This window comes from Paramisgurnus dabryanus, chromosome 17 (genome assembly GCF_030506205.2).
Source record: "Paramisgurnus dabryanus chromosome 17, PD_genome_1.1, whole genome shotgun sequence".
Taxonomy (NCBI): domain Eukaryota; kingdom Metazoa; phylum Chordata; class Actinopteri; order Cypriniformes; family Cobitidae; genus Paramisgurnus; species Paramisgurnus dabryanus.
Window position 1 is genome coordinate 9748854 of NC_133353.1, and position 27992 is coordinate 9776845.

At 39.8% G+C, this 27992-nt stretch overlaps 1 protein-coding gene across 10 annotated transcripts in view; it reads left to right on the top strand.

The window, feature by feature from the left end:
- The window catches only part of LOC135761036 (ryanodine receptor 3), a 63950-nt gene that overhangs the window by 14037 nt on the left and 21921 nt on the right, over window positions 1-27992 (top strand). For 7 of the 10 annotated variants that reach the window (XM_065275123.1, XM_065275124.1, XM_065275129.1 and 4 more), the window contains exons 14-66: window positions 1397-1577; window positions 1668-1803; window positions 2519-2614; window positions 3071-3189; window positions 3595-3728; window positions 3821-4062; window positions 4161-4353; window positions 4502-4718; window positions 4807-4911; window positions 7479-7582; window positions 7928-8011; window positions 8352-8511; window positions 8766-8913; window positions 11896-12101; window positions 12243-12417; window positions 12492-12700; window positions 12810-13012; window positions 13120-13183; window positions 13531-13691; window positions 13769-13934; window positions 14025-14111; window positions 14190-14416; window positions 14500-15304; window positions 15524-15724; window positions 16139-16241; window positions 16657-16791; window positions 18462-18735; window positions 18923-19037; window positions 19639-19771; window positions 19994-20097; window positions 20165-20300; window positions 20455-20641; window positions 20715-20823; window positions 21055-21175; window positions 21495-21664; window positions 22099-22319; window positions 22399-22489; window positions 22838-22978; window positions 23580-23743; window positions 23963-24041; window positions 24128-24217; window positions 24293-24439; window positions 24576-24638; window positions 24764-24839; window positions 24922-25042; window positions 25133-25248; window positions 25336-25403; window positions 25486-25607; window positions 26167-26216; window positions 26303-26363; window positions 26657-26895; window positions 27011-27092; window positions 27207-27337. In XM_065275123.1, coding sequence (XP_065131195.1) covers window positions 1397-1577; window positions 1668-1803; window positions 2519-2614; window positions 3071-3189; window positions 3595-3728; window positions 3821-4062; window positions 4161-4353; window positions 4502-4718; window positions 4807-4911; window positions 7479-7582; window positions 7928-8011; window positions 8352-8511; window positions 8766-8913; window positions 11896-12101; window positions 12243-12417; window positions 12492-12700; window positions 12810-13012; window positions 13120-13183; window positions 13531-13691; window positions 13769-13934; window positions 14025-14111; window positions 14190-14416; window positions 14500-15304; window positions 15524-15724; window positions 16139-16241; window positions 16657-16791; window positions 18462-18735; window positions 18923-19037; window positions 19639-19771; window positions 19994-20097; window positions 20165-20300; window positions 20455-20641; window positions 20715-20823; window positions 21055-21175; window positions 21495-21664; window positions 22099-22319; window positions 22399-22489; window positions 22838-22978; window positions 23580-23743; window positions 23963-24041; window positions 24128-24217; window positions 24293-24439; window positions 24576-24638; window positions 24764-24839; window positions 24922-25042; window positions 25133-25248; window positions 25336-25403; window positions 25486-25607; window positions 26167-26216; window positions 26303-26363; window positions 26657-26895; window positions 27011-27092; window positions 27207-27337 — 8072 coding nt within the window. The remainder of the gene's footprint in view (window positions 1-1396; window positions 1578-1667; window positions 1804-2518; window positions 2615-3070; window positions 3190-3594; window positions 3729-3820; window positions 4063-4160; window positions 4354-4501; window positions 4719-4806; window positions 4912-7478; window positions 7583-7927; window positions 8012-8351; window positions 8512-8765; window positions 8914-11895; window positions 12102-12242; window positions 12418-12491; window positions 12701-12809; window positions 13013-13119; window positions 13184-13530; window positions 13692-13768; window positions 13935-14024; window positions 14112-14189; window positions 14417-14499; window positions 15305-15523; window positions 15725-16138; window positions 16242-16656; window positions 16792-18461; window positions 18736-18922; window positions 19038-19638; window positions 19772-19993; window positions 20098-20164; window positions 20301-20454; window positions 20642-20714; window positions 20824-21054; window positions 21176-21494; window positions 21665-22098; window positions 22320-22398; window positions 22490-22837; window positions 22979-23579; window positions 23744-23962; window positions 24042-24127; window positions 24218-24292; window positions 24440-24575; window positions 24639-24763; window positions 24840-24921; window positions 25043-25132; window positions 25249-25335; window positions 25404-25485; window positions 25608-26166; window positions 26217-26302; window positions 26364-26656; window positions 26896-27010; window positions 27093-27206; window positions 27338-27992) is intronic. The other 3 variants (XM_065275126.1, XM_065275130.1, XM_065275131.1) reach the window with 1 other exon arrangement.

Here is a 27992-nt window from a genome sequence, read left to right on the forward strand (position 1 = left end):
ACTTCATTCCTGGAAGTGTTTAATAAGTTAACCAATTTTCCTGTCAGATGGTTCAGTACACACACCCACAGAGATGATCTATTTATATATTTATATACTGTATATAGAGATTCACACACACAGTGTTTTCAGGCTATTTTTAAATGTCAGATGTTCTGCATGAGTAGTCAGAGTTTTTCTGAGGCCATCATCTTCAGTCATGTTCAGCTCTCTACTGAAACTCTTCATATTTTTCATCATTATTACATAAGAGATGCACTTGTGTGTGTGTGAGAGACTAAAATCAGCAGGGATTGTACAGTCTGTGATTCTGGGAATGTCTCATCATTAAAGCTCCCATAACACACAAGTGCATCTCTTATGTAATAATAACACACACTGTTTCTACTCATCTCATGTTAATCTGGAGTAGCTATAGAGTAATATTACATCCTTTATATCTCCAAAGAGTCTTTAATTGATCAGGACAATAACAGTGCTTCATGTTCAAAGAAAAATATTTGGTTATTATATTTATTGGTTTCTCTTAACCCCAAATAGCTTTAAGAAATCTAAAATGCAAGCCAAACCAAAGCTCGGGTCTTAGGAGGTTAAACAAATGGTAAATGGTAAATGGACTGCATTTATATAGAGCTTTTAACAGACCTATGGCCATCCAAAGCGCTTTACAATTAGCCTCACATTCACCCATTCATACACCGACGGCGGTGTCAGCCATGCAAGGCGCCAGCCAGCTCGTCAGGAGCAGCTGGGGTTAGGTGTCTTGCTCAAAGACACTTCGACACTTGGTCCGGTGGAGCCGGGGATTGAACCACCAACCTTCCGGTTTGTAGACAACCTACATGAACCACTGAGCCACTGCCGCCCCAAGTACACGCGTGACAATAACTCTGCTGCTACCTCGGATAAACAAACTATATCTAATGTTTTCTGAGTGCTGACTTACTTAGAAAGCTGAACAAGACTCTCTTCTCCTTACATCCAAAAACAAACTTCTTCTTTTGTGCCATTGTTGAGTCTTGATATAAAACAAAAATGTTGTGACTTATACTGTAAGAAGGAGCAATACTAACGAGCATCATTGTTCTCACTCTGATTGACGTGTGGGCGTGGTCTTCTAAAGGAATTGCCCATAAAAGGAATATGGGGTCAATGATGTGTAACGTGTACCCATGTTCGAAAAAAACTTTCATAACTTGTAGGAAAGAGGAGGCCCAGAAATACTTAACTGTGTTAATAAGTCAGAATGCATGAAATAGCATTAACCCCCCCTTTAACACTTCAGTGTATTTCTGTCTGTTAGTTTATGTTCACATACTCCTCCCACAGAATGTTCTGACAGATTTTAATCAAATTTGATTTTATGCTTTCTGAAAGCTTTGATTTGTTTTGACAGAGATCTTGACAGTTTGAGTGGAAAGAACCGTGTGTCTGTGGTTCTGCCCAGTGATGAGGTTCTCCAGACACTTAAAGATCTGATCATATACTTCAGACTGCCTGACGCTGAGCTGGAACATGAGAAGAAACAAATACAACTACGATCGCTGAAGAACCGACAGAATCTCTTCAAACAGGAGGTAAATCACTACAGTATTTGAGATGTGTTTTATAATGCATCAGCTGATCTCCTGAAGAATATGAGTATGATATGAATGTCTATGTTTCAGGGTATGTTGTCTCTGGTGTCTGACTGCATCGATCGCTTGAGCGTTTATAACAGTGCTGCTCATTTTGGTGAATATGCTGGAGAAGATGCTGGCGCTGCATGGAAAGACATTCTCAACCTGCTTTATGAGCTGCTGGGTAATAAACACACAAACACTGCTTCATAGCACAACATAAGACTGGCTTTGTTTTTTTTGTGTGTTTTTGTTCTAATGTAAGGTAGTTGCTGTTTGCCTTTTGGACTGAATGCAATGAATGGGTCAACATTTTATGGTCCAGTGCATGAATGAATCACTGCCCATCTCTGCAGAATAAAACATTGAATCACTGATGCAGTCTAAACTTTACTTGTAGTTCACAGTGTCAGGACAGATGGTCTTACTGCGGCTCGACTCGTTTCCTCTCAGTCTGTTATTGTGCTCCTGTCTTCTCACATCTAAGTATCTATACATCATGTGCTTCATATACAGTCTTTATTTTAAGAGTGATGATAACTCATAATCTCCTGTTTTAGCCAGCACACACACACACACCAATGCTTTCTTAAGCTCAGTTATAACTAAATTTAGTCTTCTGTTCTGGTTTTCCCATCTGTGAAGTGACCTGATCCGTATATCCGTTGTCAGTTGTCCTTGTGTTGAGACGTCTTTCAGTAGATAAATGAATATGCATGAAATCCCCTCCATAAGGAATAACTGCTGTGTCCTTGACATTTATAAAAACTCTCTGAAGTTCTCTAGCATATTTTTAACTGTGATTATAAAGTTTACATGACATTGAATCAGTGTGTTGTGTTTGAATGTTTACATTGACTATCAGGATTGATCCTGTGACCTCTTCTCATCTTTTATAGCTTCTCTCATCCGTGGAAACAGGAATAATTGTACCCAGTTTTCCCAGAATCTGGATTGGTTGGTCAGTAAACTGGAGAGATTGGAGTCATCTTCAGGTTTGTTACACATATCTTAAAACTCTTTGACTTCCTGTCATTTATTTGATAATTTCTTCACATCTTTATTTGTTTCTATGTCTGATAAACAAACATTAACGTTGCATTACTGTTTTTGACCGATTTCAACTTATTTTTATTCTCAGTTTGATGAATAGTAAATGAGAGTTACTCTGGCAGTTGTGTTTCTACCGTACATAATAAACACCTTGCGAAAAAATAATCGTAGCATTAACTTATCTGACGATATTAACTATTGTTCTCTAGATATTACCTGTGGCCTTATATAAAAACACATACTCAAAGGATGAGATGGAAATACTACGGTATACTGTATAGTTATAATGTAATATGTCATATAATTAAGCAGTTTTTATCACACTTGAAAGAATACCATGGTATTAGCTCAGATTATCTGTTGTTTTGCTCATAAATGTCTTTTGTTTTCTCACTCAGGGATCTTGGAGGTCCTTCACTGTATTCTCACGGAGAGTCCTGAAGCGCTGAACATCATTCAGAGAGGACACATCAAGACCATCATCTCTCTGCTTTACAAACATGGACGAAATCACAAGGTCTGTCAACACCAATTATATGACATGACCTCTGTCATCACTTACAAATAGGACCATGTATAGATGATGGAGCAGGAGTCAAGTGATCTGTGGTTAATATGTTTCTGTTATTAATAACCTGTGTAACTCCAGCAGTGTAAAACCTCTGTGTTATATTTGAGGATATTATCAGAATCACATTTACATGATATAACATTGCGTGTGGTAAAATAATTCAATGATCAGTCAAAGAGATAAATCAATAAAACAGATGAAAACAGGTCTGACTTCTGAGAACTTGAATTGTGTTAGTGATTGTTAGAAATGCTCGCTCATAATAGCGAATAGAGATACAAATATAATATCATGAGACATAAAGTCAGATTGACTTCAGTAATATATTGTTGAAATGTTAAATATGCTCAGATTTTAGATGTTCTCTGCTCTCTGTGTGTCTGTAATGGAGTCGCCGTGAGAGCCAATCAGAACCTCATCTGTGATCATCTGCTGTCCAGACGAGATCTTCTTCTACAGACACGATTGGTCAATGATGTCCAGAGGTTAGATTAGTGTGATTTAACTTTATTCTGTCTGTTGTCACTGTTATTGATGAACATTGTGTTACAGTGTGAGTTTGTGTGTTTGTTTGTAGCATGCGGCCCAACATCTCTGTAGGAGTAAGTGAAGGTTCGGCTCAGTACAGAAGATGGTACTTTGAGTTGATGATTGATCAGGTGGATCATTTCATGACCGGTGAGCCCTCGCACCTGCGGGTGGGTTGGGCGTCCACTAAAGGTTACGCTCCGTACCCGGGAGGAGGAGAAGGTTGGGGCGCTAACGGAGTTGGAGATGATCTGTACTCTTATGGCTTTGATGGACTCCACCTGTGGTCAGGTAAAAATATAATCACATGATAGCAGTCTGGATATTTACCACTGATGTATTCTGTGTGAACTGGTGTCGGTGTTTGTGTCTGTGTGGATACCCTACAGGGCGAATACCCCGTACGGTGGCATCTGTGAAGCAGCATTTGTTGACGTCTGATGATGTGGTCAGCTGCTGTATGGATCTGAACGCTCCCAGTATCTCCTTCAGGATCAATGGTCAGCCGGTTCAGGGAATGTTTGAGAACTTCAACACTGATGGACTGTTTTTCCCTGTGGTCAGCTTCTCAGCTGGTGTCAAGTATGGGAAAACAAATCTTATCTAATTGTGTGTCTGTGCATGCGTGCGTGCGTGTGTGTGTGTTCAACACTGGATTGGATCAAAAAGATATAATTTCTTACAGTAAGATAAAATTCAGTCACTATTCAATCATCATCATTCATTTCAGGGTGCGATTCCTGTTAGGTGGTCGTCATGGAGATTTTAAGTTCCTACCGCCGACCGGTTATGCGCCGTGTTATGAGGCTCTGCTGCCCAAAGAGAAGATGAGGGTGGAGCCAGTGAAGGAATACAAGCGAGATGTGGGTGGAGTCAGAGATTTACTGGGAAACACTTATTTCACATCACAAGCCTCATTTATACCTAAACCTGTGGACACATCTCAGGTACACACACATGCAGACACACATTGTGAATTGTTGTGTATTTATTACTGAATGTGTGTGTGTGTGATGTGTTATGTTTGTGTTTTAGATCGTAATGCCTCCTCACCTGGAGAAAGTTCGAGATCGATTGGCTGAAAACATTCATGAGCTGTGGGGTATGAACAAGATTGAAGTGGGCTGGTCATACGGGAAGGTAACTCGCGCTCACCATATCAACTACACTGATGATGTCTGTAGAAAACATCTGAAATAATAATAATAATAAATACACAAACTACACATCTGATTATCAAATGACTTTACACCACACAATAAAGCTAAATACTTGTAGTTTCATGTGACCTGTAGTTTGTTGAGTACACATTTGCTTTCTCTTTTATAATTTGCTCTTCAATTAAAACAGCGGGTAAGTGGTTTTATTTTTATTAAAGATTATTTTATTTCATTGTGTATTTTACGTCTATATTAAACGATCAGATCCATCATTTTCATCTGTCATATCATTGATGTAATGATTTGTGATTGATTTACTCGGCCTGATGATATTAAACACACTGCCAAACATTTGTTTTTCTGTTTTAAACTCATGTGTATGTAATGTAGCGGTGTTCACTGGATGATCTGATATTGAATTGGTTTTATTTACTGTATATTAAAGTATTTTGGGCCCTTTAAAGCAACAGAAAATCAAATCCACCGATGAAAGTATTTGTGTTTGTCTGTGTAGTTCAGTCATTGGTCAGTTTTGTCTTTATTTCATCTCTTTTATGTTGACTGTTTTTAATGAGAGTGTGAAAGATGATGGGAGACACATGAGATGATGATTATATTCAGAGAGTTTAATGTCATGAAGTACAAACTTCTTTAAAGTTGTTTAAATGGTAACCGGAGGATGCTGTGACAGACAGAAACGGATGAAAGTACTGCAAGAGGAACTGGAAAGACTCTGAAACATCAAGCTGATTATTTAAATAATATTTTTGATAGAAAACATTAGTTCTCGTCATGTCACATATTTAATAAAACTGATAAAATTCAAAGTTTGGTTGTATGAATAAAAACAGTGTATATAAAAACAATGTCATTCATTTAGTTTATTAATAAAAAATAACCACCTTAAACTACAGTCATTATAAGCAAAACTGGGAATTTGCAGTAAGTTTGCTATATTTATTATCAATCATGTTAAGTGTTTTTAAAATTGCAGTGTTAAAAGTACATGAGAGTAAAAGTACATCAATGCCATAAAAGCCTTAAAGTCGTTAATCGTCAGGGACCGTGAGAATGAACAGGTGAATCTGTAGAGAACCCCTCCTTTAGATGATGTCATTCTTTAACGCTTGACGATTGGTTCTTTCTACTGGAAGGCGGGACTTACGTTGCTAGAGCGGCCATATTGACCATTGTGATCTCCCCCACCATTCATAGCAATAGCAGTGATGCATTTTGGGTAATATTAAATATCTTTAGTTTTTTCTGATAAAAGTCAATTTAGTTCATCCATCAAATGTATTTATTGTCATCTGTCTTTAAACAGACACTGATGTTATATCTCAATAACACTTAGTGTTTTTTGTCCTTTTACACCTGATAGATTCATCCATTCCTATCATTTATAAAACAGGAACTTTTTGAGAAGACTCTTGAATTTTGAAGGAAATGTATCATTTGTAAAAAGTTCATGTACATAGTTTAAAAGTTAATAATTAATGTTATAATAAGAATCTGAGATCTTATAGAGCTTATAAAATAGTTTAGTGTCATTGATCGAGTGTTAATGTTCAGTCGAGGTTTTTGCCAACAGTCATTGTGCTGACAGTAGTTCTTCATGAATATCTGATCTGATAATAAAATGAGCTGTGTTTTTTTTTGCTGTTAATCCTTCTTTTACTTGTAGAATAAATGCTTTTTTACTTCACTTGATTGAGTTTAAGTGCTAAGTGTTTAAAGGGATAGTTTACCCTAAAATTAAAATGTTCTCATAATTTACTCACGCTCAAGTTGTTACAAACCTGTATAAATGTTTTTATTCTGATGAACACAAATGAAGATATTTTTAGTAATGTTTGTAACTGTGCAGAATACGAGCCCCATTTACTTCCATAGTGGGCGGCAGTGGTTCAGTGGTTCATGTAGGTTGTCTACTAATCGGAAGGTTGGTGGTTTAATCCCCGGCTCCACCTGACCAAGTGTCGAGGTGTCCTTGAGCAAAACACCTAACCCCAGCTGCTCCCGACGAGCTGGATGGCACCTTGAATGGCTGATACTGCCATCAGTGTATGAATGTGTGAGTGAATGGGTGAATGTGAGGCAAATTGCAAAGCACTTTGGATGGCCATGGGTCTGTTAAAAGCACTATATTAATGTAGTCCATTTACCAGAGTAGGAATATGAATACTATGGAAGTGAATGGGGCTTAGAAACACTTATCAAAATATCTTCCCTTGTGTTCATCAAAACAAGAAATGTATACAGGTTAATAACAACATGACAGTGAAAAACTGATGACATAATGTTCATTTTTGGGTGAACTATCCCTTTAAATCAAACATGTATTCTTGGGTTTTGAGTCTTTACAGCATGTTTATGGTTCATGAAACGAGAGTTTTCTTAAAACTCTGGAGCCCAAATCACCCAAGAAACATGTGACATTCATTCATTCTGTTTAACAGGGTTCCTGTACTTCTTTTCATCTGATTGTTTTTCTCATCATTTGTGTATTTTCTGTGTAATGTTAATGTGTGTGTGTTTATTTCTTAGATCAGAGAGGATAATAAACGACAACATCCCTGTCTGGTGGATTTCTCCAAACTACCAGAAACTGAAAAGAGTTACAACATACAGATGTCAACAGAAACACTCAAGTAAATACACACACAAACACACAGACATGCACACACGTACGCACGTACGTACGCACGCACGCACACACGCACGCACACACACACACACACACACACACACACACACTTAGTGTCATTCCAGATGATTGCTGAAGGTATTAAGATGAACCGATCAGGACCTTTAAATCCTGCATAAAACACAACTTCACAATCCCAACACACACTTCATGATTAGTGATTTTTGTGACTAAAATGACAGATTTTCTGTTAGTTAATCATTTAACCACACACAGTTATTAAGTGATCAAGCAAACAGTCAGTCAATCATAAAATAATAAAAAAACTGTGTGCGTGTGTGTGTTTCAGGACTCTTCTGGCTTTAGGTTGTCATGTTGTTCAGATGAAGGTCAATGCTGAGGAAGACCTGAAAAAGCTCAAGCTGCCTAAGAAGTGAGTGACTGAAATCTTCAATGGATGCTGGGACACAAGACTGAGTTTTAAAATAATGATGAGGTTTATTTTCAGCGTAAAGCTTCTGATCACAGTCTCCAGACTAAATGAATATTAATCATCACAGATTATGTCATTATATTTAACCAGAACTGATCAGATGTGTGTCAGCTGTTTGTTACGATTACAGGATTGTTTTGAAGCATTTTAGACTTCAGACTTGTATGGTCTTCATTTGGTTACAATATTTTTTTGATTGTGTATATAAAGTAGTTTAATAATTGTGTTTTATTAACTCATGCTGTGTCTAACAATCTTTATGCGGTCTGTCTGTCTACAGCTACATGATGTCTAATGGTTATAAACCAGCACCACTGGATCTGTCTGATGTTAAACTGACTCCAGGTCAGGAGCTGCTGGTGGATAAACTGGCAGAAAATGCTCATAATGTTTGGGCTAAAGATCGCATTAAACAGGGTTGGACGTACGGCATACAGCAGGTACCAAACCTCCAGGATTCTGGGATTTAGATGTGCATCTATTTATGATATGTTGTAGCTGGGATAGTTTAGAGTTGATTGATGACTGTATTATTTACAGTAATATCCCAACAGTAAACTACATAAACTAAAGATGTACTTGTTGAGTTGTACAGTCCAACAGTTACACATCATTTGATGATCAATTTAAAATGAATTCCTCATTTAGTTTAATGAAAGTCAATGACAGCGTGTGTTTGTTATCATCTCTGTAGGATGTGAAGAATAAACGAAATCCTCGTCTGGTGCCGTACGCTTTACTCGACGAGCGAACCAAGAAGTCAAACCGTGACAGTCTCCGGGAAGCCATCCGAACTCTGACTGGATATGGATACAGCGTTGAGCCACCTGACCAAGATATCGGTGAGCTCCTTATCATCTTATTATGTTGGCTTGAGAAAGCCAACATACTGTTGTTGCACTTAAACTTATTATTATTATTATTATTATTATTATTATTATTATTATTATTCTTTTTCTTCTGAGACTAAAATTTCTAACTCTAACTCGTCCTAGAGCTTTCAAGCTACAGCCATCAAACTTTGGACAGACTTTCGGTCTGATCTGACGAGGTGTGCTATATCTTTTCTAACTGATGGGACCTTCCGAATTCCTAAACGGGGCGCTGAAACACCCCAAAATTTCCATTGACTTAACATTGAGACAAACTTTGACGGGTCAAAGCTGCGAGTGAGAAACTTGTAGAAACTTGTGGCTTACCACATTTAAGGAGGCTGACAGGCTGTGTAAGAACATACCTCACAATGGGGTGTAAGCTGTACCCCTGGGGTGTAAGAGGCCCCCAAATTTTCCCATTGACTTATAATGGGGCAGGAAACATGCCCATAAAAGGGAAAAAAAGCGTCCCAGATGGAATATCTTCACTTTAGAGTGTCTTAGAGACATGGGGGTGGGCTCATTTTACTCAAGCATCCAATCAGTCTCTTAGGATCACCCCAGAGATATTAAGCCACGCCCCTAGCAACAAAATATGAAGACCCTAGCAACATAATAAACAAAGCCTTATATCTCTGGATCTGAACATCGTAGAGACACAGGGGTTGGACCGTTTTTCTTGTGGCTTGAAGTGTAATCATTATGGGATGCCAATTTTTTCCCTAGCAACCAAACTTAGTACCCTAGCAACGGAATAAACAAAGCCTTATATCTCCGCTTCAGAACATCATAGAGACACGGGGGTTGGACCGTTTTACTTGTGGCTTGAAGTGTGATCATTATGGGATGCCAATTTTCTCCCTAGCAACCAAACTTAGTACCCTAGCAACGGAATAAACAAAGCCTTATATCTCCGCATCAGAACATTGTAGAGACACGGGGGTTGGACCGTTTAACTTGTGGCTTGAAGGGTGATCATTATGGGATGCCAATTTTCTCCCTAGCAACCAAACTTAGTACCCTAGCAACGCAATAAATGTTAGCTTCATGCTAGCTTCTTGCTAATCATGCTAGCTTCATGCTAATCATGCTAACATTATGCTAGCTTCATGCTAATCATGCTAACTTCATGCTAGCTTCATGCTAATCATGCTAACTTCATGCTAGCTTCATGCTAATCATGCTAACATCATGCTAGCTTCATGCTAATCATGCTAGCATCATGCTAGCTTCATGCTAATCATACTAGCATCATGCTAGCTTCATGCTAACTTCATGCTAATCATGCTAGCTTCATGCTAGCTTCATGCTAATCATGCTAGCATCATGCTAGCTTCATGCTAATCATGCTAGCATCATGCTAGCTTCATGCTAATCATGCTAGCATCATGCTAGCTTCATGCTAATCATGCTAGCATCATGCTAGCTTCATGCTAATCATGCTAGCATCATGCTAGCTTCATGCTAATCATGCTAGCATCATGCTAGCTTCATGCAAATCATGCTAGCATCATGCTAGCTTCATGCTAATCATGCTAGCATCATGCTAGCTTCATGCTAATCATGCTAGCATCATGCTAGCTTCATGCTAATCATGCTAGCATCATGCTAGCTTCATGCTAATCATGCTAGCATCATGCTAGCTTCATGCTAATCATGCTAGCATCATGCTAGCTTCATGCTAATCATGCTAGCATCATGCTAGCTTCATGCTAATCATGCTAACATCATGTTAGCATCATACTAGCTTCATGCTAATCATGCTAGCTTCATGCTAATCATGCTAGCATCATGCTAGCTTCATGCTAATCATGCTAGCATCATGCTAGCTTCATGCTAATCATGCTAGCATCATGCTAGCTTCATGCTAATCATGCTAGCATCATGCTAGCTTCATGCTAATCATGCTAACATCATGTTAGCATCATACTAGCTTAATGCTAATCATGCTTGCTTCATGCTAATCATGCTAGCATCATGCTAGCTTCATGCTAATCATGCTAGCATCATGCTAGCTTCATGCTTATCATGCTAGCTTCATGCTAATCATGCTAGCATCAAGCTAGCTTCATTCTAATCATGCTAGCATCATGCTAGCTTCATGCTAATCATGCTAACATCATGCTAGCTTCATGGTAAATCATGCTACCTTCATACTTAAACATACTAACAGCCAGATAGCCTACTAAACTAAACTTATGTCAAACCGTTTTAAACGTTCAGGCTACGCTTTCTCAAGCCAACATAAAGTTTGTCTTCAAACTTTACTATCTAGTTATCCTGTTTAAATCTTTCTTCTTTGATTTTCTACACTTCAAAAAATCACTTTCTTATTTAGTATTTTGTCTTGTTTTTAGTACAAATATCTTTTAAATTCTTAAATCAAGATGTATTTTCTTTATGAGCAAAATGACCTTAGAAAAAAAGTGTAGTTGTTGGACAAAAAACATAAAATGTTGCTGAATTTGTGCTTAAAACAAGCAAAAAATACACTTATTTCAAGAAAAATTATTTTTTGTCTAAAAAATTATTTATTCCTTAGGTCAGTTTGACAATCAATAAAATACCTCTTGATTTAAATTTTTTTAAATATTTGTACTAAAAACAAGACAAAAATACTAAGCAAAATCCACCAGATTTGACCAATTAAATATAGACTGAGACCTAAAGAATTGTTATCGATGGATAGAAATCTCTTTGTCAGTGTATTCAGTTTGAATGAATTAAAAGGAGATTCAAATGTAAAATGAAAATGAAAAGTATTGAAAAGAATCAGATGCTCTGTTTGTGTTGTAGTAGAGTTATGAGGATTCAAACAGTGTGTAGTGTTGTGTTCACTTAATGAATTTATTCTCAATAAAGTCAAATCAAAAACATCCCTTTAGTTTTCACTTTTGTCTTCATGTTTCATGTTTTTATTTGTGTGATGTGTGTGTCTGTGTCTCTCAGCAGGTCACGTGATGGAGAGGTTGAGCATTGATAAGATCCGGTTCTTCCGCGTGGAGCGCACGTATGCGGTGAGGACAGGGAAGTGGTATTTTGAATTTGAGACAGTGACGGGTGGAGACATGCGAGTGGGTTGGGCTCGGCCCGGCTGTAAGCCTGATGTTGAACTGGGATCAGATGATCAAGCATACGTCTTTGATGGACATCGAGTGAGTTTTAACTGATTGTTACATGAAACCTAAATGATCATCAAATATGAAAACAGTGTCTTTGTACTAATGTTGATGTGCAATGACAATAAACGCTTTCTCTCTTATTCTACCGATGTTGTGTTGACTTTATATTCACAGGGTCATCGGCTCCACGTGGGCAGTCGGCTCTTTGGTCGCTGTTGGCATTCGGGTGATGTGGTGGGCTGTATGATCAACATGGAGGACAAATCCATGATCTTCACCCTCAACGGTGAAATTCTGATCACTAACAAGGGCTCTGAACTCTGTTTCACTGACTTTGAGATTGATGATGGTGAGACAGCACCTTTACTATTGAAATGCATCTCTTTTCATTGACTGACTGTTTAAAATCTTTTGTGCTCGTAGGTTTTATTCCTGTATGCAGTTTAGGACTTTCTCAGGTTGGCCGTATGAATCTGGGCAAAGATGCCAGCTCTTTTAAATACTACACCATGTGTGGTCTGCAGGAGGGCTTTGAACCATTCGCTGTCAATATGAATCGTGAAGTGACCATGTGGTTCAGTAAACGTCTGCCTACCTTCTTTAATGTGCCAAAAGACCACAGTCACATCAAGGTGAGGATAAACTTTGACCAACGATTCGATTATTTTTCTTTCTTTTCCAAATGAAGAAGGCTTGACGTCAAAATCATTGAGTCATTCTTCATTGTGTTGACTCGTCCAGGTCACCAGGATTGACGGCACTATCGACAGTCCTCCGTGTCTGAAGGTCACTCATAAGACGTTTGGTACTCAGAAGAACAGTAACACAGACATGGTGTTCAGTAGACTCAGTATGCCTGTAGAGTTTCACAACATCTTCAGAAGCTCCTTCACTCATGTCAATGGAGTTTATAATGAGGAGGAACCGGTGAAGCTGAGACACAGGTCAGATCTTCACTGTCTCTGAGTTTGTGTAGTCTATGGTCTGATGAATGAGTATTAAGATGTAATGAGGACAGTAGTAATGTTTCATTTGAACTCTTAATCTCCAGGCATCAAGTGAAGTCAAAACACTCAGAGGAGATCAGAAGAATCGACTACAGCAACATTACCACGGTAAAGTCAATGAGTGCGTTTACATGCACAGTTTTACGCCGATTATGCTTAGAAAACTGATAACATGCGGGGTCGTGTAAGCAAGTAAAGCGGGGAAAGCCCATTAACAGCGTAAGATCAGCACAGGTTGTTTTTTTTTGCACCTTACCCCGATTTTGCGTTGCATGTAAACACAGTTTTGTTCATGTGCGCATGTCTCCACGTGTGAAAGATAAACTTCACACACGGAAGTAAGCACAAAGTCGATGTGTATTCAAGCACTTCACTGGCCTGCACATAAAGATATTTAAAACTGAAGAAAGTTTTACATTTGTTAGATGATCAATGTTGTGTGGTTTATTCTGCAGTATTATCATTCAGTCCGAATATTCGCCGGTCAGGATCCGGCCTGCGTATGGGTCGGTTGGGTCACACCTGACTATCATTACTATAGCAACAACTTTAATCTGAGCAAGAACCGAACTGTGACGGTTACCCTCGGAGACGAACGGGGACGCGTGCACGAGAGGTGAGAGCTCGACGACACTCAGGTTTATGTTTGTGTCTCAGGACTGACGTTACTCATACATCCATACTCGTACACAGCGTGAAGAGGAGCAACTGCTACATGATTTGGTGTGGAGATGTCGGCAGCATCACACAAACCGCCAGCAGAAGTAATGTGGATTTAGAGATCGGATGTCTTATCGATGTGGCCACCGGTCTGTTGACCTTCACTGTCAATGGCAAAGAGCTTCCCACCTCATACCAGGTACTTTAGGATGAAATTAAATGTTAATCTTAACCACACAGATGATCGCGAGCTGATAAAATAACAGTATGTGATGTTCGTGTCGTGTAGGTTGAGCCGTGCACAAAACTATTTCCTGCTGTGTTTGTGCGGCCTACAAGCTCCAGTCTGTTCCAGTTTGAATTGGGCAAAATTAAGGTTAGCGGCTCATCGGAAATGATCGCTCACTAACGTTTACCTCACAGCCGGTGTAAATAGCAGAAATCTTTTTTACAGAACGCCATGCCCTTATCATCAGTGATGTTCAAGAGTGAGCACAAGAACCCGGTTCCTCAGTGCCCACCGCGTCTGGACATCCAGATCATCAACTCGGTGCTGTGGAGCCGAATGCCCAACATATTCCTGAAGGTAGAGACGGTTCGGGTCAGCGAGAGACACGGATGGATGCTCCAGTGTCTGGAACCGCTGCAGATGCTCGCCGTACACATTCCAGAGGAGAACCGGTACAGACACACGTCTACACGCCGTCTGCAGTGCATGTTGTTCTCTTGAGACGTTTAATGATGTTTGTGTCTCACTGCTGCAGGTGTGTGGACATCATGGAGTTGTCAGAGCAGGAAGAACTGCGTACGTTCCACTATCACACGCTGAAGCTTTACTGCGCTCTGTGCGCTCACGGCAACACGCGTGTCGCTCACGCACTCTGCAGCCACCTCGACCAATCGCAGCTCCTGTACACCATCGACAACCAATACCTGTCCGGCATGCTGCGCGAGGGCTTTTACGACGTCCTGATCAGCGTTCATTTGGAGACGGCACGAGCCGCTCGCCTCATGATGAACAACGAGTTCATTATTCCCGTCACGGCGGAAACGCGCGGCATCCGCCTCTTTCCCGACGCTTCCAAACGCCACCGGCCTCCGGGCGTGGGTCTCGGCACGACGCTCAAATCCAAACTCAACTTCGCTCCTCCCTGTTTTATCGGCACCAAACGAAACCAGCACCTGTACAGCCCTGAGATCCCTCTGGACGTGCTGAAGGAGAAGGCCATCAGTATGTTGACCGAGGCCGTCCAGGGTGGTGGAGATCACATCAGAGACCCTGTAGGAGGAAGCGTGGAGTATCAGTTCGTCCCCATCCTGAGACTCATCAGTACGCTGCTCACGATGGGCGTCCTGACCGGACGGGACGTTCGCAAAATCTTACTGCTGATCGAACCCGACGTGTTTGGAGAACGCAAGGAGGAGGGTTTGAGAGAGACCACGGTGAAGGAAGGTCTGACAGGAGCTGAGAAGAAGACTGTGGAGACTGGAGAGGAAGAACCTGTGGAGAGTAAAGCTCTCGCTAGAGGCCTCTTAGAGAAGAAATTACCCGAGTGTGTCAAACGTCAGGTGAGAAAACTAAATGGACTGAGATCTAAATACTTCTGCCTAAATGCTTTAGAAACAAACAATCAAACTCCAAAAGAGTGAAGGGCACAAATGAGATCTTCAGTACTCATAATGAGGTTAAAGGCATTAAGAGTAAAGACTGTAGAGATGATGTGTACAGTACTGTAGACATCTGTGAATATATATTGACATGAGAGTTTGTTTGTGTGTTTTCTTCAGATGTGCGACCTCCTTCATTATTTCTGCGACTGTGAGTTGAGACACAGGGTTGAATCTATCGTCTCGTTCTCTGATGGTTTCGTTTCTAAGCTGCAACACAACCAGAAGTTTCGTTATAATGAACTGATGCTCGCGCTCAACATGTCCGCTGCCGTCACAGCCAAAAAGACCAAAGAGTTTCGCTCTCCTCCACAAGAACAGGTATATTCACATCTGTGGATGATTTATTAAAGATGTTCACATCCTTGAATCTGAAACAGATTTGTTCTTGTAAAGGAAAACTTTACCCACCTTAATCTAGAAATACCACGCACATCTCTTCCTATAAGACTGCTGTTATGATTTCTTATCTTACTTGTTTGAGAAATGGCCCAAACTTTATTGATTTACACATAGTTATTGTTATAGATTGCCTATAGTGTAGGTGTGCGGTGTTATTACTGTTAAACTATAAAGTCCTCATGATGTCTGTTCAGTTTTACTCACAACATTTTGTTTCTCTTAATGCTGAAACTTCTTTGTGCTTTATCATTTGCTCACTTCTTTTCATACTGTAGATGTAGTTTAATGGTTTTCTTGTGTCTATGAGGCGTATAAACAGTCTGTTTGTTTCAGATTAACATGCTGTTGAATTTTGATCTGGGTGAAGGCTGTCCGTGCCCTGAGGACATACAGGAGGAGCTTTATGACTTCCACAGTGAACTACGGCTACACTGCGGTACATACAGAACAGCGCAAGCACACTTTTCTGATGATATTTAAAGGCACAATTTGTAAGATTTTGTCACTTGTCACTGGTGTCAATATCCAGATTATCCTCATTTTTTGTTGTAATAGAAATCATAGGTGTGATTGACATTGTGCAGACCGATCGGCTAATGACATGAAAGTATCGAGTATAGAGCGCTTGAACAGCAGAACTCTTCTGATAGTTTGATGTCATAGTCTGATCCGTCTGCGCAGTGATGCATAAAGAAGTAGTTATGTCTGTAGCTCATTGCTTTGTTTTCATGTTAGAAAGAATCACAATCTTCTGGGTTCTTGTGTTGTTCTTGTCCAATAAAGCGTCACGTTTACTGTTGATATAATCATAAATCCAGAAGAATAAATGTGCCTGTGATCTCTGACTGCAGGTATTCCAGCAGAGGAACCTGAGGAACATCAGGACACATCTATTAAAGGCCGACTGCTCGCCCTCATCTATAAGATCAAAGGTCAACCACAGAAATCTGAGACACAGCCCAGAGAAAAAGAGCAAACCGCACCATGTGAGACACTGCAGATTTATTCAAACGTTAAAGCATAAACCATCACAGTGTTTTCATTTGAGTTGGTTCTCTTTTTTCTAAACATTTATGTACGTGCACACACACAGACGCACACACACAACTCTGTAGTGCTTACATCTAGTCTCATCTAAATCAAACGGGTTTAATTTCATTAAGTCTCAAGTGCTCCTGAGCTCAGCATTTGTTTTTAATTTATTTGTGGTCTCGGGTGTTTCAGTGAGATTGTTCATCATCGCTGCCTCTGATTGGCTCTCCTATAAAAGCTTATTTAGCGCTGACAGACAGACCAATGAAATGTGAGTGATGGATAACCTGAGCCGACTCTTTCCTCTGTCAGGTTATAAACTCTGTGTGTCACCTTATGATGTCTGAGTGACAGAGAATTCAAGAGTTTCATTAAGACAAACTGTTAAAAACAACCACCGGTTAGTTTACATTACAGTGACGCCCAAAAGTTGCAATCAAAACGGTTCTATTAACAGTACAGCAAAACAAGTCTTCAGTCAGTGGATTATAAAATAATGTGAAACAGAAGATGAGAGTTATAAATGCACACAGACAGTAGGTGGCGCTATCTATGTGCTCTTAACACCTGCATGTCTTTAAAACACATCCAGATCTTCTGTTCAGCACTTTCAATATGAACCAGAGAGTAACATAAATGATGAACAATACAGAAAACAAATGAAAGATGGTGAAAATAAAGACGATCTGAGAGGGAAGAGGGTACTGTAGTTTTCACATGAAGATGATACCATAGTATTTACTATAGTAAACCGAAGTAATAATTCATGACAACCATTAAACCCAGAATGCACTACGCCCGTCAGCTCCACAGCTTAAAATGAGGTGGCAGTAGCTGGTTAAAGCTGGTCCTCCCAGCCTGGCAATGCTGGTGGGTCAGTTGGTCTTCCAGCCTGGCTAGTTAAGTCCAGCTAGACCAGCTTAAAAGTGACCAAAACTTGTGGCATGCTACACAAGCAAAACCAGCTTAAACCAACCTGGAGGAACAACTAAAACCAGTTCACAAGCTAATGCTGGTTTTAGCTGGATTTTTCAATAGGGGTATTACAGGTTGGGATTTTGTGAAGTAATAAAAATATTCAATGTGTTTCTATCAATTTATTTTAGTAGTAGAAGGCAAATAATTAAGGGATGATGTGTAGGCAGAAAAAATCCCTGACAGTGTGATCAGGACCTGATGTGAAGACGAGGATCACACTGAAGTATGAAGAATTCATACTGGCCTTCATAGTCAAGGGTACTTCTTTAAAAGCCCAACACTCAATCATAAACAAATAAATGTCATGATTCATTGATTTTAAACGAGATCAGCAAATCAAAGTATAATATTACAGCTAACATTTGTTTGGGAGTCTTTATTTAAAGAATAAGATGATGAATGAGTGCTGGTATTATTTTATCTCCAGAGAAACTCAAACTGAAATGATTTAAAGCCCTTCATCTGTGAGATTCACTGAAAACAACTGAAATACACAAACAAACATCGCAGATTTTCTATTTAGTGTTCAGCAAACACACGATTGTTGTGAAATCTCTTTTTCTTGGAGAAGCTTGAATCCTCTGAATGTTATTACAGTGAATGTGATTGTGTTTACAGATCTCTAACAGTGAATGTGTTTGTGTAGCGAATCTAAAGGAGCTGATCTCTCAGACAATGGTAAGCTGGGCTCAGGAGACACACATTCAGGATCCAGATCTGGTTCTGGTTATGTTCAGTCTATTGAGACGACAGTACGACAGCATCGGTGAACTGCTGAGAGCCATGAGGAAAACTTACACCATCAGCGCCGCCTCTGTGAACGACACCATCCACCTGCTGGCATCACTGGGACAGATCCGATCGCTGCTCAGTGTCCGTATGGGAAAAGAGGAGGAGCAACTGATGATTGACGGACTGAGGTGAGAGAGAGTCAAGCAATCTTTTCTTCTCTAATAGTTGTGATCATCCCAACCAAAGCCTTAATAAAACTAAACTTGAGTTCACCTGTTAAAGAGCTACAGTCATTACATACAGCTGTTAAATACACAATCTCACTCTTATGAAAGATATTCCAGTATATGAATGATGATGTTTCGTCTGTCGCAGTGACATCATGAATAACAAGGTCTTCTACCAGCACCCAAACCTGATGAGGATTCTGGGCATGCATGAGACTGTGATGGAGGTGATGGTAAATGTGCTTGGTGGAGGAAAATCACAGGTGTGACAAAACTCAATGTAGCATGATTACACAAACATTTCAATCTACAGATCAGATGATATTTTACAGTATTGTTTAGACACATTTAGAGTAAATTGATTGACAAATTTTAACTCCGACTCTGTGTTTGTATGTATTAGAAATGTTATCCAATGATGACTTACGTGGACACATGAATAAAAGTTGACCTTTACTCATTTCTTTATAATCTATATATTGCTCACTCACTACATTACACATTGTGTGATGGTCCACATTTTTAAACAAAAGGAGAAAAATAACTTAAACATTTTGAGTCTTTGACCATTACTGCGTTTAATTCATTTAGTGTCATCTAGTTATAGAAATAAAGATTAATTTTATAAAGTGATTTTCTTTATCCAGTTTTGTGTATGTGCAGATTTAGGCAACAGTAATAATATAAAGACACATTATCTTCTGCTCTTTAAATCTTTGGTCATAGGATCATTTGAATTAATTAGACAAACACATCTGCATTGTTCTCAGTTTGATTTATGTGCTGGTGTTGTTTTTTATTTTATATCTGTAAACACAAACACACAGTGAACAGTAAAGCGGTGTTTTATTCTCTGTCTAACAGGAAATCGCTTTTCCTAAAATGGTGGCGAGTTGTTGTCGATTTCTCTGCTACTTTTGTCGAATCAGTCGTGAGAATCAGAAGGCCATGTTTGATCATCTGAGTTATCTGCTGGAGAACAGTAGTGTGGGTTTGGGTGAGTTTACTTTATCAAACAGTTAATGACTTTCACTTGAAGATCTGTAGATATATACATAGACTGATTTATATTAGACATTTATATTTAACTTGAATTCTGTGTTATGTGAGTATTTGTGATAAGACACTACTGACAGGTGTTTTACTCTCATGTATTAGTGTATAATGTCTTTCTCCTCTCAATGTAAAGGATGACTTTATGCGGTTTGTGTGTTGACAGCGTCTCCATCCATGAGAGGATCCACACCTTTAGATGTGGCGGCTTCATCTGTGATGGATAATAACAGTCTGGCCCTGGCACTGGAGGAACCTGATCTGGATAAAGTGAGTTATTCATTTGTAGGGGAAGATAAATCTATTATATATCTTTAACATGTTGATGTGTTTTCAGGTGGTGACGTATTTAGCCGGCTGTGGACTGCAGAGTTGTTCGATGCTCGTAGCCAAAGGATATCCAGATATTGGCTGGAACCCTATAGAGGGCGAACGCTACCTTTCCTTCCTGCGATTCGCTGTGTTTGTCAACGGTAAACAACCACAGGGTCCATTTCAAGTTTATAGTCTTGAACATGAAAGAAATGCTCTTTGATTGTTAAGGTTTCAGACATCGCTACAGCCATTAAAGGTTAAATGTGTGTAAACACATTAAGAATCACATTAATGTGTGTCGTCTGTGCTCAGGGGAGAGCGTAGAGGAAAACTCCAGTGTGGTCGTCAAGCTTCTTATTCGCCGGCCCGAGTGTTTTGGCCCCGCCCTACGAGGAGAGGGTGGAAACGGGCTGCTGGCTGCCATGAAAGAAGCCATTAAGATCTCTGAGAAGCCAGCGCTCGATCTGCCCTGCACAGGCCCGGGTCACACATCTGACACGTATGTTACACACACACACGCGCGTGTATGTGATGAAGTGATGATGGTGGTAATCTTCATCTCACTGCTGCAGGTCCACTGAAGGTGAGGAAGAGGAGGAGGTCGTTCACATGGGAAACGCTATCATGTCTTTCTACTCGGCTCTGATCGACCTGCTGGGCCGTTGCGCTCCTGAGATGCACGTGAGGATCATGAGAAATCTCTGATCGTTGTTTTATTGGGAAAAAAGGACATTTATTATAATTTATTTATAGTTGATTTACAATTCAAGTTGGTAAAAAGGCAAAGCAGATTTATTTCATACAAAACAGTTCATGATCAGTATGATTAAAGTGCTGAGATGTGAATCTCCTGTTAATGTCTCTATGAAAGATGCTCTTAGAGGAACTGATCTTGTGTTGATTTTGATTCAGTTGATCAATAAAGGTAAAGGTGAAGCTTTGAGGATTCGTGCTATTCTGCAATCTCTTGTACCCATTGAGGACCTGGTTGGCATCATTAGCATCTCTTTGAAAATGCCTGTGCTTAATAAAGGTATGAAACTAATCTTCTTTCATAAACTTCATGACTACGTATTAAATCTCTTATCCATCCTAACAATCTAGTTCTCTAACGAAACTAACATTACAGTACCTCCTCAGACTGAGCCATCATACAGTAAGGATTGATTGATTTGAGATCTTGTTGTAAATCCTTTACTGTTAGATTATTTGTCTACAGAGATGTTGTTGTGTGAGGTATCACTCCATCTTAATCTTTTAGCAGGACATGCATACTGTAAAACAACTAAACATGAAAACTTTGTTAGAAATCAATTTCATTAATAAATCTGACCTTTTTCTCTGTGTGTCAGATGGAAGTGTGACAGAGCCCGATGTGTCTGCCAGTTTCTGTCCGGACCACAAGGCTCCTATGGTGTTGTTTTTGGACCGTGTGTATGGTATAGAGGATCAGAGTTTCCTCTTGCATCTGTTAGAGGTGGGCTTTCTGCCTGACCTGACGGCCGCTGCTTCACTCGACACAGTAAGACAAAATATGTTAGCAAACTCAAACGCTTTGTAACTTAAGATCTTTTGTTTTTAGTAATTTATTTATTTAATGATTTGCATGTCTTTAACGCTTGACACGTTTTTACTGCTATTATCCATTAGGTGGCGCTCTTACCCAACTAACCCTAAACACTTCCCTAATCCTAAAGCAGTAAAAACTCATTGTATGTTTTGATCGTCGTTCTGAATCTGAGAGCTAACAAAAGTCCTTTACAAAAATGCATTTAAAAATAATGACTTGCCAATGGCAAATTTGGGAATTTGTTGTGTTAGCAGATCAGAATAGCACTCATATCTAAACTGAAAGATTTGACATGCAACAGGACCTGTGCGTGTTTTAGTGTTTATAATGTGTAGGGTCATGTTTGACGTCATGCTGTGGGTTCTTTTTTATGTTTTCATTGTCAGGAAGCTCTCAGGACTACTGAAACGGCTCTGGCTATGAACAGATATATTGGTTCTGCCATGTTGCCTCTGCTTACACGCTGCGCTCCGCACTTCACCGGTACCGAGCATCACGCGTCTCTGGTCGACTCAACGCTCTACACCATCTACAGGCTCTCCAAAGGCTGTTCACTTACTAAAGCCCAGCGAGATGCCATAGAAGAGTGTTTACTGGCCATCTGCAGGTGAGGAAGTGCCGGGAGACGTTTGTGTGTATTCATCATGTTAGTGCTGGTAAATCAATGTGCTGTGTCTCTCTTTAAGGTATCTCAGACCCTCCATGTTGCAGCCTCTGTTACGTCGGCTGGTGTTTGATGTGCCGTTGTTGTCAGAATACTGTAAGATGCCTCTGAAGGTAACTAAGACCTGTTAGTTGTACTCAGACCTCGCTCATATTGTCTTCAGTGTTGTTCTGTCCACAAATTTTTCCTTTTTTATTCACATAACAGACATTTGAATTCAGTGCTTCATGTTTGATGTTTATCATTCATTAGCTGTAAATGTGCTTTCAGCGTGTTTATTAAACACATTATTGTGTGACTGATTGAAAATGACTCATTGCTCTTTTTTTAAAATTGGAGTCTAATTAAAGACTGAAATGATTTGATGCACATTAACATCTGGTTAAGGGAATGAGCTTTTTAAAGTTGAATATGATGTGAATGAAATGATACAGTAAGTAGTTCTTCTGTGATTTTTGCAGCTCTTATCCAATCACTATGAGCAGAACTGGAAGTATTACTGTCTCCCGTCTGGCTGGGGTGGACACGGCTCACCGTCTGATGAAGAACTTCTGCTCACCAAGAAGATCTTCTGGGGTATCTTTGATTCACTCGCTCAGAAGGTGAAGATATACCAGCATCATATTGAGTGTGTTATTGTTCAGCTGGAGGATTATGTTTAAAGGGGACATTTAAAATATATGTTTGTTGTCTCCAGAGTACATATGTGAAGTTTTAGCTCAAAACATATATATATATATATGCTAACATTACCACTTTGCAAACACTGATCACCCTAACCCAGTGCAGATTATGGGGCAGTATTATTGTAATAAGATCCCCTTCTGATAGCACAAGGGGAACCAAATATCAATTTTTTTTCACATTCTTGCAGAGAATGGTTTACCAAAACTAAGTTACTGGGTTGATCTTTATCATGTTTTCTTGGTTGATAGAAGTACTGGAGACCCAATTAATGCACTTAAACATGAAGTCAGATTTTCAGGATATGTCCCCTTTAACATTTTGAACTGATGATGATGATGATGCAGTACAAAAATATCATAACATGTGATCTGCAGAACCATGAACATTGTAATAAAGACATCATTTATATGTAAAAGAGCCTGTTTAAAGAGTTATTACAAATGGTGCTGTTTCATATATGTGTCTTCATCTAATTGTGTTTTTGTCTTTTGCTCTTCCTCTGTGCAATGTGTGTAGATGTACGACCAGGACCTTTTTAAAATGGCCATGCCGTGTCTGAGTGCCATCGCTGGAGCTCTTCCACCCGACTACATCGACCCATCGCTCGGCACAACGCTAGAGAAACACGAGTCTATCGATGCACAGGGCAACTTTGACCCCAAACCCATTAACACGTCAAAGTATGTGAATTTATTTAAGTGTTTTAAAAAATATTAAACATTGTTTTGTGTCAACACACACGTTAGGAAGCATTAGCACATCAGCAGATTATGAAAGCATCTTTATGATGATGAAACATCACTAAAAGTGTGAAATAAATGAGTTTGATCCAGTAACCATCATTACACTCGCTTTTAAATCCCATGATATTATTCAGTGACTGATGTTTTATCACACAGCATCTGTCTGCCAGAGAAACTGGAATACATCGCCAACAGATACGCTGAACATTCCCATGAGAAATGGGCTGCAGAGAAGGTCAGATTGAAAATAAAATCACATTGTATGATTTAGGAGCTGTATGATCACTTGACTCAATCATTGCCTACATGTTCTGTGTGCAGGTCAGTCTGGGCTGGAAATATGGAGAGAACATAGATGACAAATCCAAAACCCACCCAACGCTGAGGTCCTACAAATGTCTAACAGAGAAGGTGGAGTACAGTTTGTGTTTATTCTCCAGACATCTCTTCTCCATGATTGAATCTGATCTGTGTTTTCACCTGCAGGAGAAAGAGACGTATCGCTGGACCGTGAGAGAATCATTAAAGACGATGTTAGCTATGGGCTGGACTATTGACAGGACCAAAGATGGAGAAATAATGTTTCAGCTGAGAGAGATTGAGAAGATGAGGAGGACTTCACAGGCATCTCAGGTACATTAGAAACAGTCAGGAGCATTTCATATTTACTTTAGATGTTTAACATGTGAAGCTTTATATTAGATTAGGAACAAACCAGGATTAAAATGATTGAAACATAAACATAAAGCTGATCTTGAATGTTTTTTAGGGTAGTGGCTTCAGCCCAACACCGCTGGACATGAGCAATGTGATGCTCTCACGAGAGCTCCAGGTGATCGGTCTGTCTGTCTGTCTGTTTGTCTGTCTGTTACACCACTAGATTTAGATTTTAAATGCTCAGTTCATTCCTAATTTGTGCCTTCATCTTTATAAACATCGTGTTGTGTGTTGCTTCAGTCGATGGTGGACGTTCTGGCTGAAAACTATCACAACATCTGGGCCAAGAAAAAGAAGACTGACCTGGCAAGCAAAGGTTAAGTTAAGAGACAGAATGTTATGTGTGTTGGAGTCAAAGGTGACGTGTTGACATGTTGTGTGTTGGTCTGTGACCGCAGGTGGGACTCATCCTCTGCTCGTACCGTATGACACGCTTACGGCTAAAGAGAAAGTCCGAGATCGTGAGAAAGCTCAGGATCTGTTTCGATTCCTCCAGGTCAACGGATATTCCATCAGCAGGTGCTCATACTGTACACACACGTGAGGTCACACGGAGAGCGTGATGATGTCCGGTGCAGTTTAATCTTGATTGGGATTGTTTTCTTCCAGAGGTTTGAAGGACATGGAGCACGACTCTTCCTCAATGGAGAAACGCTTTGCGTACAAATTTCTCAAGAAGTTGCTGAAATATGTGGATTGTGCACAGGAGTTTATCGCTCACCTCGGTACATGAAAAAAAAGCAGACAACTCTTCAGACTTCAGTACTGTGTGTGTGGTCTCTGAATTCACCTTCAGTCTTTGCTCATTTCAGAGGTGATGGCCAGCAGTGGACAGAACAACAGATCTCCACATGAACAAGAGATCAAATTCTTTGCTAAGGTTTGATGATTATTTCTCTTAAAAAAGGCATGAGTGATCGCTATGAGATAATGGTGTTGATCTTTAATGTGTTTTCCTGCAGGTTCTCCTGCCTCTTATAGATCAATACTTCAAAAACCATTCGCTTTACTTTCTGTCATCAGTCACAAAGACTCTGAGCAGCAGTGGATACGCGTCTAATAAAGAGAAAGAGATGGTCACCAGGTACCTGTAGGAATGACATCATTATTTCATCTCTTCATCTTTCTCACTGTAGATGACTTTTAAGGGACTGTAAGTAGGGTTTTAAGTGTTTTATTAATGAAAATCAATGTCTTTATTCATAAATATGTCCTCATTGGTGTCAAATGACCTCTGCTAGTGATCTGACTTTTTTGTAAGCTTAGAATGTCTTCTCTTTACTTACATTGAACGGGTAAGTCCAAGAAGGCTTCCATGTCATTCTGCCATACTGATAAACTGTAATAGCAGAGAGGGACAAAAAGCCTACCAACTCACTTTCACAAAGCGTTTTCATTCAGAACACGTGAACCAGCTGAAACGGACAAGGAGATCAGTGAGTTCATAATGGCCACTGTACTTGCAACACGCATTTGGAAAAGCAAGGCGCTAGAGAGCACTGTTCGTTTGAATGCAAAATACAATTTCACCACTAGATGGGGAAAATCCTACTTACTGTCCCTTTATTTCTTCACCTGCTTGAGTTTTTCCTCTTCCTCTCGTGCATTGACTCTTTACTTCCTCCTATCTGTCTGTCTGTCAGTCTCTTCTGTAAGCTGGCCGCTCTGGTTAGACACCGGATCTCTCTGTTTGGTAAGATGATTCGGGTCGGTCTCTCTCATCAGCGGTGCTCCTTGTGTCAGTGGGGTTTAATATGTTTGTGTCTCTTGTGTTTGTAGGAAGTGACTCTACGACTATGGTCAGCTGTCTTCTCATCCTGGCACACACGTTAGACACCAGGTACGATCATCTCAAACTGCAGGACCTGATGAGATCTCATGTTCAGATATCCTGCAAATATCAATGAGATGAAAAGTCATGGAAAATAATTGTCATCCAGTTGCATATGCACTTTAAAATGTTTGGGAATGTCATAGGAATTCATTTTTTAAAGGATTTTACATTTAGAAAAAGCCAAGTGAGGGTGTTCAGATTCACATGAAGAAATATCAGACACGGTCCAGAGGTGGAAGATAATCCATGAGATGTTGTTTGAGAGCAGACTCACTGATGAGTTGTGTTATGTCTTACAGGACTGTGATGAAATCAGGATCTGATCTGGTTAAAGCGGGTTTGAGAACGCTCTTTGACAATGCAGCAGAAGATCTGGAGAAGACCCTGGAGAACCTGAAGTTGGGGAAGTTCACTCACTCTCGCAGTCAGATGAAAGGAGTTTCACAGAACATCAACTACACGACCGTCGCTCTTCTTCCCATCCTCACGGCACTGTTTGAACACATCACAGAGCATCAGTTTGGATCTGATCTGCTGTGTGAGTTTATGACTTCATGAATGTTTGAGGAACACAAGATGTTTGAGTTGTGTTGTCAGAAAGAGAAGCAAACATCTATATTACTGTACGTCTTTATTTGATTGTGTTTTGTCAGTGGATGATGTGCAGGTGTCGTGTTATCGAATCCTGTCCAGTTTATACTCATTGGGAACTGGAAAAAACATCTATGTGGAGCGGTGAGTGATTTACTGTAGAGCTGTAACAATAAATCAGCTCATTAATGATGAAACATTTATCTGTCATCTGTGTTTGTGCGTCTGTTTGTGTTTGTGTGTCTGTGTGTGTTGCAGGCAGTTGCCAGCGTTGGGTGAGTGTTTGGCGACTCTGGCTGGTGTTATGCCTGTGGCGTTTCTAGAACCCCAGCTGAACAAACACAACATCTACTCTGTGTTTAACACAAAGACATCTCGTGAACGGGCCGGTGAGTAACACAAAATACTCAGCTCATAATCCAAATGAAATAAAATATTAACAGTTAGCTTTGTTCCAGGGTCATTCCTCTTTTGGCAGTATAATATTTATTTATGTCATCTATATTCATTCATTTCTTATGATTTTCTGGTGTATTGTGACATGTAGAGCAAATGTTTGATTTGACGTATTGTGGGTTTTATTTAAAGGGGCTGAATGTAAGTTATTACTTAAAAAAATCTTTAAGATAGAGTTTTCATTTGTATATTTATGAGGCAACCATAATGTAATAGAAAGAATGACACCTTGAGTGTCCTCCACGGTTGTCTCTATCAGCCTGTAGGCTCTTTTCTGTTTGAAGGAGTCGGGTCCGAATTGGCGCGAAATTCAAAATGTGACGTCATGCGCGTGCTCGTCTACCTGGTACGGCAGTCATTAGTAAACAGCGGCAATCGCTAGAATGCTTCAAATGGACTCTGTAGACGGAAAGAAGCGACCAACTTCCAGCACAATCCAGACACTTACGGAAACTCCTTGTAAGTTGAAAAAAATCCTTATCTAGTGCGGCCAAAATAGTGCGTGACCGGCGTCGGGGAAAAAACAAGAGTAAACATCGGATTGGCATTTGATTCTTGGAGGGAGCTGCGGTCAGCGCTGGGTATGAA